This window comes from Enhydra lutris, unplaced genomic scaffold (assembly GCF_002288905.1).
Source record: "Enhydra lutris kenyoni isolate GAN:26980312 unplaced genomic scaffold, ASM228890v2 scaffoldscaffold9, whole genome shotgun sequence".
Lineage (NCBI taxonomy): Eukaryota > Metazoa > Chordata > Mammalia > Carnivora > Mustelidae > Enhydra > Enhydra lutris.
In genome coordinates, this window is record NW_019154093.1 from 45110007 (window position 1) to 45125925 (window position 15919).

Below are 15919 nucleotides of genomic sequence, written 5' to 3' on the forward strand. Positions count from 1 at the left end.
TCTTCTTTAGCCACAGGGTCACAATTCAGGCCAGAGGTTTATTTTCTACTTTCAGGGGATAGAAAAACAGAATTAGGCAATTGCTTTTCATGGTAAAATGTATTCCAGTCAGCGATTTAAAAACCGAAGTTTCTATTTGCAATTTAGGGATTGCCTTTATTACAGGGAATGCTAATGAAATAATAAAACTGCCATTGGGGGAGGCCTGGGTGGCTCAGTTGGTTAAGCTACTGCCTTCGGTTTGGGTCATGATCCCAGGGTCCTAGGATCAAGTCCCACATGGGCTCCCTACTCAGCGGGGAGCCTGCTTCTCCCTCTGCCCCTCCTCCCTGCTCATGCTCTCTCTTTTTCTCTCTCTGACAAATAAATAAAATTTTTTAAAAAAACCCTCCTATTGGGAACTTATCATTGGGTATCGGGCACACTATCAATGTTTGATTCTCATGACAACTATATGAAAAGTCATCACAGAAAGGGAAACTCACACAGGCTGGATAAATTGCCCAAGGTCACAACTTAGACATGTAATTTGTGAAATTACAAAAAGATAATCTAAATCATTATTTATCATTTTATTAGACTTTTGAAGGTTTGAATCCCACCTTTGGCACTTAGTATTTGTGTTGACTTTGGAAAAGTTACTTTTCAGTGCCTCAGTTTCTTGTCTATAAAATGGAGGATATTAGTAATATCTACTTCATAGGATTATAGGATTAAATAAGTCAATACATGTAAAGTGCTTAGTATTTTACATGGCAGCTCTAAGTAAGTATTAACTATTATTATTTAATTAGACAGTAAATAAATTAGTATAAAAATTACAGCATTAAGAGTGATTTTTACTTGATTATGAAAGAATGATGATGGGCTATCTAATTCATTCAGACAAAACCATGATTTAATGGAAATGCTCTATTTTAATTAGGAGAATGGAAATAAATTATAATTCAATTAAAAGTGTTCTTAGTATTAGAAAATTTTAATATCTAATTCAAATTACTCATAGTACAGAGGATTTCTTTGTGTTCACTGGAAAGGAAAAGAGATGGTCAGCATTTCCTCTGTAACCACAAAATACTGTAGTGTTTATATTTTCTAGTAATTACTCCCTTGTTTATTGTTTTATACTTTTGAAGAGATTTAGGTCTCCAAATTTTTAGTTCAGTGTGAAGCCTTTCTACTCAAGTGATTACAGTTTCTAAAAAAAGAAAAAAAAATTCCTCTTTAGTTTGTGTAATTTTGGCAAAAGTAATGAAAGAATTATTTTAAATAGGTATTAGATGATGACTTCCCAGAGATGTACAAAACCATTTCTCAAGAATCTCTTACACCGGGAAAACTGGAAATTAATTTTGAAGAATTATTAAAACAAAAAATGGAAGAAGAAAAGCGACGAACAGAGGAGGAAAGGAAGCATAAGCTAGAGATGGAAAAACAGGAATTTGAACAACTGAGACAAGAAATGGGAGAGGTGAGATTCTATATTCTCCAAATATTTATTAATATAAGTATTTTACAAGTAGTATCTTACAATAACTTTTTAAGTATTATTATTCACATAAAGGACACTCAGCATACTGGGGCGCCTGGGTGGCTCAGTGGGTTAAGCCTCTGCCTTTGGCTCAGGTCATGATTTCAGGGTCCTGGGATCAAGTCCTGCATCGGGCTCTCTGCTCAGCGGGGAGCCTGCTCCCCCCCCCCACCCGTCTCTATCTACTTTCTGTCTACTTGTGATCTCTCTCTCTCTGTCAAATAAATAAATAAAATCTTTAAAAAAAAAAAAGACACAGCATATTAGGCACTTGGTACAAGTTTTGGCATAGTTATGAGCACTTTCTAGCTTGCTATAACTCTGCTTCTTCTTTACTAGGTTAAAACATATATAATTGCATGTGACTTAGATATTACTATAGTATCTTAAATAAATATTTCTTCTTATATACTTCATAATTACATGGTTACATTATGATGGAGAATTTCCCCTAAAGAGCTTAATATGCCCATTTATATTTATTCTCTTTGAAATAAAACTGATTAGTCAAATAAAATTACAAGAGAACCATGGATACTAATAGAAACATCAGTTCACAAGTCTTTGAATGATTTTATTTTACTAAATTAGAAGATAGAACTCTCATAATATGATTTCTCTAGTATTGAAGTGAAATACATAAATATATATATAGACTGTACAGACTATATATATATAAATATATATATATAGGCTATACAGCATCAGCTTCATGGGTATACAACTTGTGCCCTCCCAGGACCTTATGCTTAGACAGGCCGTGCATAAGGTTTAATGTTCTAGGGTTGCCATCTTGATTTTTAATGTAAAAATTTAAAGTAAAATTTAAAAATTAAAATTTAATTAAAACTGCAATCCCCTTATCTTTGAATTTGTGTGTTGTTAGTGAAAGCTGATTGGACATGGAGCATGTGCTAGACTTTGAGCCATGGCGCTCTCAAACCTCCTGCTGTCCCTTGCCTCTCTGTGGTGCATTCTCAACCTTTTTCCACCTCCTGATGCTGCTAGGCCCCGTCTAAATACTTCCTTCCCACAGCGGACACTCTCCATCTGGATGGCCACTTGTGTAGGCAGAAAAGAGGAGATAGAAAAAGGGGCCAGCATTCCACTGTCACCCTCGGCCTCTCTGATTTGTGGGGGGTCTCTTGGCAGCAACATGAACAGGGTCAGGGATCAGCACACAGCCCAGGTTGTTTTTTATTTTTGGCTTCAAATAAGAAATGAACAAATTTTGGAAGGTTTATTGTACAAACTAATTTTCTGGTATTTAGTATATAAAAATTTATTTTTTGGGGGGGTCTGGGTGGCTTAGTGGGTTAAAGCCTCTGCCTTCAGCTCAGGTCATGATCCCAGGGTCCTGGGATTGAGCCCCGCATCAGGCTCTCTGCTCAGCAGGGAGCCTGCTTCCCCCTCTGTCTGCCTCTCTGCCTACTTGTGATCTCTCTCTCTCTGTCAAATAAATAAAATCTTTTAAATAAAATCTTTTAAAAAATTTTTTTATTTTTTTTGAAGGAAGAGGAAGAACATGAAACCTTTGAATTGAGTAGAGAATATGAAGAATTAATCAAACTGAAAAGAAGTGGCTCTATTCAAGCCAAAAATCTAAAAAGCAAGTTTGAAAAGATTGGACAACTGTCTGAAAAAGAAATACAGAAAAAGATAGAAGAAGAACGAGCAAGAAGGAGAGCAATTGACCTCGAAATTAAAGAGCGAGAAGCAGAAAACTTTCATGAGGTATACTATATTTAAGAGTTACGGTATAGTAATTATGATGAGCTTAAAAGAAATGTAACATTGACTTTGAAGTAAGTTTTGGTACTTAAAATTGACCATAGTTATATATAATAATCTGAGAACTAAATAGCAAAAGCACATAAAGATCTCAAGAGGCTTTGAAAGATTGCCTCGGTTTAGCATTGTTTCAAAATGGGTTTTATCAGAATTAAATAGCCTATAGTGAACATCAAGTAGTTCACTCTGGAAAAAGTTTAAAAATATTTATAGCACAGGATGCCTGCGTGGCTCAGTTAAGCGTCTGCCTTTGGCTCAGGTCATGATCCCAGGGTGCTGGCATTGAGTCCTGAGATGGGCTACTTGCTCAGTGGCAAGCCTCTTCTTTCTCCCTCTCCCTGTCACTCCCCTTGCTTGTACTGACAAGTAAATAAATAAAATCTTTAAAAAATATAAATATATATATTTATGGCACAAGTTTTAGTTTGACTCCTTAGACCAGTATACATATAGGTTAAAATAAACTCCAGAGATTATTCATACTTACTTTTTTATTTAGGGATAAGGCCAATAAAGCTTAATGACCTGCTCAAAGTCATGCCAACAATTCAGTGGCAGAACCTAAATTAGAATTCAGAGGACATGAATTTGAAGTACCTCCAAATGTTAAAAAGGCAATTACTAGATGACCCATAATGTTCCTTCCAGCCCACAGTCTAGTTCCAGGATTATGAATATTGCTTTAAATAGGATCTGGAGAAAGTTTTCCTGCCAGAATTGCCATTTTATAATACTTACCAGCATTTAACTTATGTTTTTCTAGCAATGAATTTTCATCAAATAATTCAACTAGTAAAGCAGGTGTGGGAAGTTGGGCAGTCCTTCAGAGGAGTCTGTGAGTTAGAAGATAGAATCAAGAAATTATGTGCAAATTCTTGGATCTGTAAGCAGTTCATTATTATTGAAGCAAACAGACTGTAAAGAACAGCAAAGGATAATGATGAAGATGATGCAAGCACAAACAAGATGGCCATGCAAGGTCTTAGATGCCATGTTAAGGGACGTTGCTTTATTATTCATAGAAGATATATTTTTTTAAAGATTTTATTTATTCATTTGACAGAGATCACAAGTAGGCAGAGAGGCAGGCAGAGAGGAGGAAGCAGGCTCCCTGCTGAGCAGAGAGCCAATGCAGGGCTCGATTCCAGGACCCTGGGATCATGACCTGAGCCAAAAGCAGAGGCTTCAACCCACTGAGCCACACAGGTGCCCCCATTGAAGAGCTTTTTAAAATATGAAGTGATATTGTCAAATAGGCATCTTTATACATAGATCATACTTCAGCTAAAGATGGTTTTAGATTAATGCATTAAAAAATTATTTTAATGCCTACTATGTTCCAGGGACTGTTTTGGATACTGGGACTACTACATTGGTAAATAAACCTACAATCTTTGCTCATATTGTGTTTAGAATCTAACAGGGAGGTTAGGAAACAAAATAGTAAGTAAAAAGTATGTAAAAGCTATGGAAATTAACAATGTAGGGTACTGCTTTTTATAGGATGGTCAGAGAAGGCTTGATGAGGATTTGAAAAAGGGATTGAATGGAGAAAATAGTTTAGAATGTAGGATATGAAACTAAGACGACTTGGGGATGGTGATGGAGGTGAGAGGAAGAGGAATTAAAATGGGTATACACAAACATAGATAATATGGGAATAAAGAGTTTGGAAGGAAAAGAAATCACAAGTTGTTTTAGACAAAAGGAGATGCTATGGAACATCAGATATTCATCAATGAAGTTGATATGCATTTTAGAAAGATTTATTTATTTTTGGGAGGCATGGGGGAAGGGCAGAGGGAGAGGGAGAGAAACTTCAGCAGACTCCATGCTAAGCCGAGTCCAAAGCAGCTCAGGGTCATGACCCTGAGATCATGACCTGAAATGAAACCGAGTTGGTCACTTAACTGACTGCACTACCCAAGTGCCCTGAAGCTGATATGGATTTGAACTCTGTGTGACATACACTAAACCTGGAGGACTTGGGGCCTGGGCTGGTAGGAAATAATTTTGTCATTGCCAAAAGCAAATGCTATTGCTAACAGCTTCTATGTTGGGCCTTGTGTTGTTTTGGGTACATGAAAGTGAATATAATGGGCCTTCAAAAAGTTCAGCCTAATGAGATGTAGGAAAATAATTATAATTTTAGCTTTAAGTGTTAAAATAGGAGTTATATATTTAATGTTATGGGATCAAATAAGATGGAATCAATAATTGTATGAGAGGTTTAACAGTGCTGAGATTACATTTAAGCTGTAAGTGAGAAGGTTGAATAAAACTTAGAAGCATTCTAATTAGAGGGATGAGTGCCCCTTTATAACCTTTACATGAAGATTGTAAAAACTTATCTGGGGAATGGAAATTTTGCTCAAAGGCATGATTCATAGCATAATGGATGGTAAAGTTGGAAAAGTAGTAGCTAGCTAATACTGGGTGTTTTTAATCTTGCAGGAATTATGATCTGGGAACAATGTTAACAATTAGTTTCTGGACAGAGTAATGAAGGGCTTGTAGTTTTAAAGAATCCTGGATTCATGGAGAATGAACTAAAAGACAGGGATAAGGCATGAAGTTAGCATGCAGGGAGAAAAATGGACCCAACTTTTAACCAAACTGGGTAACAGACTACTTATGGGTAGGTAGTTGCTGAGAAGCCCAACATTACCTCAAGATTACCAGGGAAACTAGATGATACTACAAAGAATTCAGAAGATCTAGGGGTCGATGAATAGTTTTGGATAAAGTTTGAACTATATTTGGATAAGGTAAAGGCATTCTGGAGCATAGGTACTGAGTTCAGGTGAGAGGCTGGAGCTATAGATTCTAACTATTATGGATAGTATTAAAATCAACCAAAATAGCGGGGTACACCTGGATGGCTCGGTTGGTTGAGCATCGGACTCTTGGTTTAGGCTCAGGTCATGATTTCAGGGTTTTGAGGTCTGCACTCAGCTGGGAGTCTGCTTAAGATTCTCTCTCTACCCCTCCCCCCACTCCCTAAAATCAATCTTTAAAAAAATAAATAGGTAGACAAAGCCATCTTCAAGGAGTTAATAGTTGGAAGGTGAATGATAAAACTGGAGAACACCAACATTTAATGGTTGGATGACCTCAAGATCAGTCCATTTTTTGAGAGAAATATATCACAGAAGGTAAAGAAAAGTTCAGTCACCATGCACTTGCTCCCTTTTTGTGTTAAAGGTAGTGAAACCTCACCAACAGTCATACCTACAGAATATTTAAGTACAATTAAAAATAAGGTAGGTGACTTATTGTTTTATTGCTATTACTGACATAAAAAGGACGAAGTTTAGGACATGGCTAACCTGTAACCCGTGACTGTGAAGGATGCTGACATTCTTCATCTCTCTAGATAAAGGGTCATTGAGATATCCTTAAAGCATTGTTTGGGCATTGAGTGTAATCAAGTTCTAGAGGACTCCCTTCTCCCTATCTGGTATTATCTGGTTTCCTCTTTTAAAAATGTCCATTTCAATGTCTTCTGCTTCTATTCCAGACATCTTTCAAGGTCTACCTCATCCATGTAACCTCCCCTAATTGAATAATTCTATCCCAGATCCTTGTAGCCCTTAATCTGTGTAACTCATTTGGTATTTAAATCACTTAATTGCCTTATGGTGTTTGATTTTCTAGTTTTCTAATAAGGCATACTCCAAAACTATCTCTCATGCTCGCTTTTATCTCGAGTTCACTGCCCAACTGTGCTTCCTTTGATATTCTTATGGTAGGTGTCAATACTCTAAGAATATACCTAGAGAACAAAGATCATTCCATTTAACAGGATTCTCCATAGATTCATTTCCTGGAAACATTTTTAACCTGGCTTTTCAAGGATTCAAGAAAGAGCAACACTTAGGAAATGAAAGACTGTTCATAAACTTTCTCTCAGTTCATGAGGCACTCACTGAATTTATTTTCTAAAGGCAGGTCTGAAGTAGCTAAGTGAGTTAACAGTTATGAATGTGCACAAAATTTTTATCCTTAAATCCAGAAAGCAAGATAACTGGAGGGACTCAGAACAGCAATTATCATACTTGCCAAAATATTATTATCTTGAAGATCTGATAAACAAAGGATAAAATTAACTATCATATGAACAGAAGTCCTTTTTAAACCTCAGAAAAGCCCATTGAGATAAACCTGCAGTAAGCAAACTGGTATTTAACATATCTTTTAGCCTTTTTAAAATAAAAAACCATTGTAACATCATTCATTAGCATTTAACTGTAGTCTGGCATTAGTTTATCAACAGGCGTTAGGTTTATCATTTCAAACTGAAGTATTTGTGTTAATGGCATGAGTAGAATTTACCCATTAGGTTGTATCTGGTGTTCTAGGATTTTCCAACATTAAATAAAAATCTGATTCAAGAAAACAAAAACTATCCAACTCCTCCTTTGTTATTCGTTGAACTGAGGTACAATACTTCAAACTGATGCAAAACATCCATACACCAAGATTTTTCTTATAATAGGCAATTATTTTAGAGCTTGTTTCACAATGTCCTTCAGTTGGATATGGTATCTTGAAGCACTTTCTTTAGTACTGTGAAATATAAATGGTGAGATTTCCGACAGATCCATAAAAGTCTAAGTAGATTAGAAACTATAGCTAAAGTACTTTAGAAACCCTGAATTAACTGTACTTATAACCCTACACTACTAACACCTCCCTCAAAAGCCACTAGTGATCTCTTTATCACCAAATTGCTTTACAGATTCAACACTGTTTTAATAGTTGAATCCTAGATTAATCCCTTATTACCATGGTTTCTAGCTCTTACTCTAACCACCTACTTCAACTCAGTGATTATCACCAAATTGCTTTACAGATTCAACACTGTTTTAATAGTTGAATCCTAGATTAATCCCTTATTACCATGGTTTCTAGCTCTTACTCTAACCACCTACTTCAACTCAGTGATTTCCCCAACTTCCAGTCACTGCCTCTTTCAGTTATCTTCCCATTTATTCTACCTGCAAAAACTCTTGTCTGCCATTTGACCATCAATAAATTTTGTTGGATGAAATTCATCTCAAGGACAGTTATTAGCTAAGAAGGGTGAGGAGGGAAATTATGAAGTAGAAAATAGCAGAAACTGCATTTTCTGTATTACACAGGAGTGTGAAGAGTGATGGACAATCTTGCGACAAGGGAGTATTTTAACAGTTAAAAAGTAGAACATCCCCACCCTTTTCTGTTAGAAACACTGGGACTCCAGTGATACTGTATCATCTTTACACTGGGAGGAAAGGGTTGTCAGGAGACGTATTCAAATAAAACTTCTTTTCCAAATTAGGGGATAGTGAAAATCTTTACATCCAAGCATAGCACAAATATGTAAACCAAACATGGCTAATTATTTTGTTCCTATAAATGACAACTTCATTAACTATTAATGTTTAGCTCTTGTTGGTTTCTAGAAAACAAGCAATTCTTATTCTTGGCCCCCTTTCATAAAGGAAGAAGATGTTGATGTCAAGCCTGCAAAAAAAAGTGAGGCCCCATTTACTCATAAAGTGAATATGAAAGCTAGATTTGAACAAATGGCTAAGGCAAGAGAAGAAGAAGAACAAAGAAGAATTGAAGAGCAAAAGTTATTACGGATGCAGTTTGAACAAAAGGAAATTGATGCAGCACTACAAAAGGTACCAGGCTTACATAATCTTTATTTTTCAAATATGCTCTTAGAATTTTGTGGGATTAAAAATAGTTTAATAGCTTTCAAGTCAGTGGACTGTTTTGTAAAGTACACATTGTAGTAGGCATAGTTTCATGGTCTTTGGGAAGCAAAAACCCATTTACACATGAAATTCTATTACTAAAACATTACTGAATTGCTACTTTAAATGCCAACTTGAATGCACTTATTTTAATATAGAAAAGAGAAGATGAAGAGGAAGAAGACGGTGGTAGCATCATGAATGGTTCCACTATTGAGGATGAGGAACAAACGAGATCAGGAGCTCCATGGTTCAAGAAGCCTCTAAAAAACACCTCGGTTGTAGACAGTGAGCCAGTTAGATTTACTGTTAAAGTAACAGGAGAACCCAAACCAGAAATTACATGGTGGTTTGAAGGAGAAATACTACAGGATGGAGAAGACTACCAATATATTGAAAGAGGAGAAACTTATTGCCTTTATTTACCAGAAACGTTCCCAGAAGATGAAGGAGAATATATGTGTAAAGCAGTCAACAACAAAGGCTCTGCAGCTAGTACCTGTATTCTTACAATTGAAAGTAAGAATTAATCACTTAATCTAGAATTTTTATTCTATTTAATTATTTTTTTCCTTTAAAAAAAAATCACTTTTCTTCTTCTCTTTTTTAGCGGACGACTACTAGCTCCCCTTCCCTCTCCCTGGAACTTTCTCTCTCCCCCTCCTCCCCCTTTCTTACTACATCATGTTTTCTGTGGCGGGGCCAAAATGGAAACCAGAAGTGCCACTATGTTGACTTTTTATTCCTTTTCATAATAGTCTTCAAAACACAAGCTCATCTAAAGAATACCTTCTTCCTTTCCAAATCACCAGATTCATCACCTTATTAAATGCAAAAGTTAATGTGTATCTAATGGGGCAAAGTGGAAATTTTATTCAATTATTCTAAGTTTACAGTAGTAATATTTTAAAAATTATATTATTTTGCATGAAAGATTGTCTTTTATGAGCTATTTATACCTAAAGTTAGTCCAAAATAGCAGAGACTTAATGAATTTGGAACCTATCAATTTGAGTTTTCCTTAATACATCATTCCCTTGTTGTAGTTTCAAAGTCTTTCTGAAGCAGATAAGGGGAAGGGGTACCATTCCTTTCAAGGGAAAGGGGGAGCATGGAGAACAAAACTAAGACTTTCAAGAAACAACTGTCAGAGAAAATTTAATGGAAACCACTGCCTATATAGAGTTCTGAGTGTTGAGAACAAATATTAACATGTACTTTTCAAATGTGTGTAATATATATTCAAGCTTACAAAGCAAATTTATGTTGTGACCTTGCCTGACAAATTATATTTTAGTGAGAAAACTTTGTATCAGTAGTTTATGCAGGAGAAAACACTTTTAACATATGGACAGTTTCAAGATCTAAGAGGAAAAAAAAATGGCACACTCTTCAATTTTAAAATCCGTTCTTTGAGTTTGTAAATAATTAACTACCATGTTCTATTACCAAGTTGTTTTATATTTTAGTTTTCTGGAAGACAATTTTATTTTACAATGTAAACTCAATAAAGTAACTTCCGTATTAAAAACAGTCTTTCAATATTTTAGAAAAGAAACAAAACACTCCTTTATAATATTGATCAATGTACATTTATTTTTTTATTGAGGAAACCATAATCAATACAAAATTACAGCAATCATGTGCCCTTTTACATACAATGTCATTAAAGCAAACTCTAAACCACAGTTTGTAAAGTATTCAATTTACCTCAAGTCCAAGCTGCATCTCCCTAAGACACTGTTCCCATCACAGTAGCCATTTTAAGCCAATCTTCTTTTTACACACGGGTAGTTTCTGTAGAGAACACTTTTCTCAGGACGAAAATGCATCGAGCATGCATAAGAAAAAATATATATATATATGCGCAAATACATTTAAGAGTTTCTATAGGGCTATCATTGAAGAAAATAAAACCTTGGGATTTGCTTCTTAAAAGCACCAGTTTAAAAAATCCCTCAGAAATTTATACTGTGGCAAGAAAACTCAAGTGACTAAACAAAAAATAAGGTTATTTTCAGAGTCAAAATTATCTTTAGGTATTGTTAAAATACATTTTAAAATGAGGCAGAATTTTCAGAAAATAAAAAGACATCCTCATTGATCATTTCTACATCCTTATTCTAGACAACAGATGTTTGCAGGTAGAGCTGGTTCTCCTGGCAGAGTATTCAAACAAATGTTATCACTTCTGCATATATTCCTATTTCCCTCTTAAGGTACTCTGCTACTCCTACCCAAACCCACCCTTATGAATTAACTACCAAGGTGCTTGGCTAAGGAAATATTTTATAATGTTTATAAACAACTAGTATTAAATCTCTAGTTTTAGTATTAAGACCATTTTCATTAATTAAAAGTAAAAGTATACTTTTCATTTTTAAAAGAAACATGAAACCATAAGAATTCTACGTTTCACCACACTAAAATATCTTTTAAAAAACGGAACACATTGTCAAGTTTTTTTTTAAGTGCTAAATAAAATAAATCAGTTCAATTTCAATCTAAACATTGTTTCTACCACTCCTAACATCCATTGCATTCAAGTCAACTGGCTCACCTTTTCTGCTTTCCATTTATTTCATGGTTAAGATTAGCGCCATTTTAAAAAAATGCAGTATCAGTGAAGGCTTATGGTAATGAATAAAAAAAACTCTCGAGATAGAAACAATGCCCCGAAATCTATTAGCATTCATCTATATTTTATAAAAATGCAAACTACGACTAACCAAAACTTGACAGGCTCTTTAGTTTCAAAGAGCTCCTTTATATTACCATTCTTAACATACCTATCATCTATTAAAACAATACATACACACACATAAATGTGGTGCAGTAACTACATAACTTACAAAATTTAACAGTTCATGGAACATTTAAGATCAAGCGAATAGCACTTTAAAATGAAAAGTGATCAAAAGCAGGTACATTACACCCTATACCATATTATGTATGGGAATACATTTCATATTTTTCAATTATGATTTGCCAATTTTACCTTCTACATTGAGCCCTTCTATGGTCCATGCTCATCGGCTCACCAATGGCATACACTCAAAGGATTCCTCTTTATGGGTAACTATCTCAGGACCTGATTTTATGAGCTATGATTTGGTGCTTGCAGCATCTTCAGCACTGTGTGTGAAAATGAAGGCAGTATTTTTGAATATTTTTCTTTGTTGCAGAGATAAGCAGGAGTTTTTAAAAAGGATCAGCACATTTTAGAAACTGAATAAACAAAACTGATATGATGCTGCTTTAATACATTCATCTTAACTCAAAATATGTACCAGTTAAAATCATTTATAAGAACACAAACATTTTAAACTGGCAAAAATTAAAACAAATGCAGCGTCAGTTATTAAAATATTATAAATCAGAAAAATACTGGTTGCTATACAGATTATGAAAGGTTATTTGCTATACAGTTAACATTTCACTGATGCACATGCCTTAACAAAAACATACTGCCAGTATTCCTTATAAATTTTTCCTTTTTTCAGTGTATAAAAAAATTATGAAAACTGAATTGTCTAAAAAAAAAAAAAGTCATATAATAAAACTGACCCATAATGTCCTTACTGAATTATTATACTTCAAGAATAAGACAAAAAGAAAGACTCCATAGTTTTGGAGGGCAAAGAAAATGTCCTGTCAATCAGAAAAAGACTGTGAAGGCTGTTGAAGTTTCTAATCAAGTGATTTCCTAAATCTAGAAAACTATATAATTGCTCTTTCTTAATTTTAACAATCCTTCTATAGTTGGGAAAAGATTACAAAAAGTTTGGATGTAGTTCAATTACAGCAGCAATCTACTCATCATTTTTCTTTTTTTCATTAAAAAAACAAAAACAAAAACAAAAACACACAAAAAAAAACCCCAAAAACCATTACCCAGAAATGTAAACAGTTGTTTGAACAACTTACAGACTTTCCACTGAAATGGTAGCATAAGTAACAAAATACATTTTGGGGAAGCAGTAGCAGATTGCTTTTGAATTACACAAGCACAAAAACCTCACAGGGACAACATTAATGTACTGAAATATTTATTTATATATGTCCTTAGGTTGTGCTTACCTGTTGCTTTTTGCAGCAGAACCTAAGGTGGAAGGTCTGGGAAGGCACTGTGAAGTATAAATAATTGCACTGTTTGCAATTAATAAAGATTTTAAACCTTAAATGAATCAAAATCAACAGCCTCCAATTTGTGAGTTATGAAACTGAATCCAACTGAGCTATTTCTTCAGTTTAATTAATAAATGCACCACTTTCCTAAATGGTCATCTATAAAACAGTATCATGCAAAATACTGAAATTGTTCATGTCAATAACCCTACTCTTAAAGATAACACATAACTAACTCCTTAACTATTAAACTTGAAACTAGAACTACATATCCATATCTAAATAAGGGCAAGGGAAGTCACTCCAGATTCTATGAAACAATCAAAAACATTTCAAAATATCTATAATGAACTGAACTGCTATCTTCTACCCTATAAGTAATCTCAACATTTATGTCCTTGTACATCTCCCTTAATATTCAGAACAACTGGTGCTCCCCACCAATGAAAGAATTAATATATATTTATGAAATGGTGTTAAACTGCTACATTGCTTAATATTTGCAAACTGAAAACCACTTCTGTCTGATACATTTCAAGTCTTTCATATTAATATAGAAGATATGCATACTGTACACTGAAAAACAATATTTTTAGGAGCACCAATGAGTAATACTATTCAATTTTAATGATCAGTTTTCTTTAGCTATAGCTAAAGCATATCAAAAATACTTACCCATTAAGCTCACTTAAAAAAAAATACAGACCTATGTATTATTCTATGTTAAATTAAGAAGCAGTTATGGTTTTCCAAGATATCAGCACTGTATTCCAACATAATATTCACACAAAGTATGGCATTTACATTATGTGGAACATTGACAAAAAGATACTGTTGCAGTTCATCAATTTGTCATTCTGATGTACTTACAGTGCAATGCTCCTTGAAGGAACACAATCAAGGATGATACACAGCACAGTCCTCCTCACCCCTACAGAGCTAGTTCTATACTGGCTGGATCAAACCTGCACTTCAACAGACAATGGCAAGACAGACTGTATTTGCATGTAGTCTAATATATTAATATGCAAAGAGCCAACAAATATGCAAAGAGTAAACAATGGATTTCAACAAAATATCAGAACTTCAGCATGAGTGTTATAGAGTAATAAAGTGATTTCAAGTACATAAAAAATTAAGTTGATTCAATGATTGGACTTGTGCATTTACAAAACAAAGCTTATCTATACTGCAAAAAGAAAAAAAAAAAAGGAAAAAGCTTGAACATTTCCATACCCCAATAATGTTTCAATGGCAGATGCACTGTAGCTATACTTTTTGCATACTATTCACTTTTCTACCCTAAATTTAAAAAGAAACACACTAATATTGTATACATTGAAAGTTTCTTTACATGAAAAAACTTCTTATTCAACTACTCATACTCACTATCCGAAAACTGTTTAAAATTAGTTATGCTGAAACAGTCTTGGAAATCAAGTAATTATTAAATTAAGAACAGAAAGGTTAACTGTTATAGCAGCAGTACAGATCTGAAACAGTGGTCATGTATAAAAGGAAATTTCACTGTTAATTCAATGGAAGTATGCCAAAAGATCATTGTACACACATGCAGGTTTTAATCAAACAGAAGGGAAAAAAAATGAAGATATCAGGATTACTTGTGCTGAAACAGCCAAATACAATAAATGGAAAAGATCCTCCAATCTACTACTATACTGCAAGGGGGAAAAAACATGCCAGTGTTTAAAAACTCAATTAATATTTCATGGGGAAAGCTTATATATTTGTGTATATGTATCTTAATTTATCATTGCTAAGAAATTATGAATCCTTTAAATACCCACATATCCAACTTACCGACACAGGAGGTTTCATATCATTTATTGTAAAGCACAAAACAGGCATTTTAAAAGTGAAAGTATACATTGAAAAAGTACATTTATATCACAAAGCATTGACCACATAATAGTTGCAAATACATTTGCTGGAATGTGTACATCTACACTAAATACTAAAAACAAACCAATTTTCATTTCTACACAGAAATATTAACCTCCTATCAGTAGTGATAGATATTTTGTACATTTTCAAAAAAAAAAAAAAAAACACTATTTTAAACCAAAAACAAATTAAGATCTTCATCAAGTCGTCTGCATCCATATATTTAACAAAGGTTTTTTTCCCCCACACAATGAAGCAAATACTGTATTGTCCACTTCTTATTATTGGCCCTGTGCAGAAGAGATACATAAGAAATACACAAAAAGTTAAAGAAAATCCTTTAAATGGAGCTAACTCAGGAGTGAATCCTTTAAGAAAGAAAAACTGGTTAATATAAATGGTGGTGGCTTCTTGCATGATTTGCAAATCCCTGGGGGAAAAAAATTTATTTTTAAAATCAAAGGCATTGTAGAAATATTCAGCACTCAGATGCCAGAAAGCATTTATAAAAAACAAACAAAAACCCAAACAATACACCAAGGTACTTCATTTAGTTATGCTATGCCAGATAAAATTAAAAAGGCAAACATAATCCCAGACAAAACAGTAAACATGCAGAAAACATGATTGGATCAGAAATCAATACATTAGCAAGTTTAGTATACCTGAGGTGCTGGAGGATGCTGTGGCATTCCCTGGGGACTTGTCTGGGCATAGTAGGCTGCTTGTTGTCTATAGTACTCAGCCCAGGCTGCACTATAATCTGGCTGACCACCTGGTGGAGCACCAGTAGGAGCAGGAACCGCTTGACCTTTGA

The 15919-nt window shown here is 34.3% G+C and overlaps 2 protein-coding genes across 24 annotated transcripts in view; one reads left to right on the forward strand and one right to left on the reverse strand.

Annotated features, from left to right (window-relative positions):
- LOC111143231 (nexilin F-actin binding protein) overlaps positions 1–9805 on the forward strand; it is a 49689-nt gene extending 39884 nt beyond the window's left edge. The window contains exons 11-15 of one of the 2 annotated variants that reach the window (XM_022496827.1): positions 1274–1471; positions 3044–3265; positions 8809–8994; positions 9228–9588; positions 9680–9730. In XM_022496827.1, coding sequence (XP_022352535.1) covers positions 1274–1471; positions 3044–3265; positions 8809–8994; positions 9228–9588; positions 9680–9693 — 981 coding nt within the window. In that variant the 3' untranslated portion in view covers positions 9694–9730. Of the gene's footprint in view, positions 1–1273; positions 1472–3043; positions 3266–8808; positions 8995–9227 lie in introns of both variants that reach the window. The other variant, XM_022496828.1, reaches the window with a different exon arrangement.
- An 837-nt stretch (positions 9806–10642) lies between these two features.
- The window catches only part of LOC111143229 (far upstream element binding protein 1), a 35239-nt gene continuing 29962 nt past the window's right edge, over positions 10643–15919 (reverse strand). For 5 of the 22 annotated variants that reach the window (XM_022496822.1, XM_022496816.1, XM_022496820.1 and 2 more), the window contains 2 exons: positions 15768–15913; positions 15442–15532 (listed from right to left, as the gene is read on the reverse strand). In XM_022496822.1, coding sequence (XP_022352530.1) covers positions 15491–15532; positions 15768–15913 — 188 coding nt within the window. In that variant the 3' untranslated portion in view covers positions 15442–15490. Of the gene's footprint in view, positions 15914–15919 lie in introns of all 22 variants that reach the window. The other 17 variants (XM_022496812.1, XM_022496819.1, XM_022496824.1 and 14 more) reach the window with 9 other exon arrangements.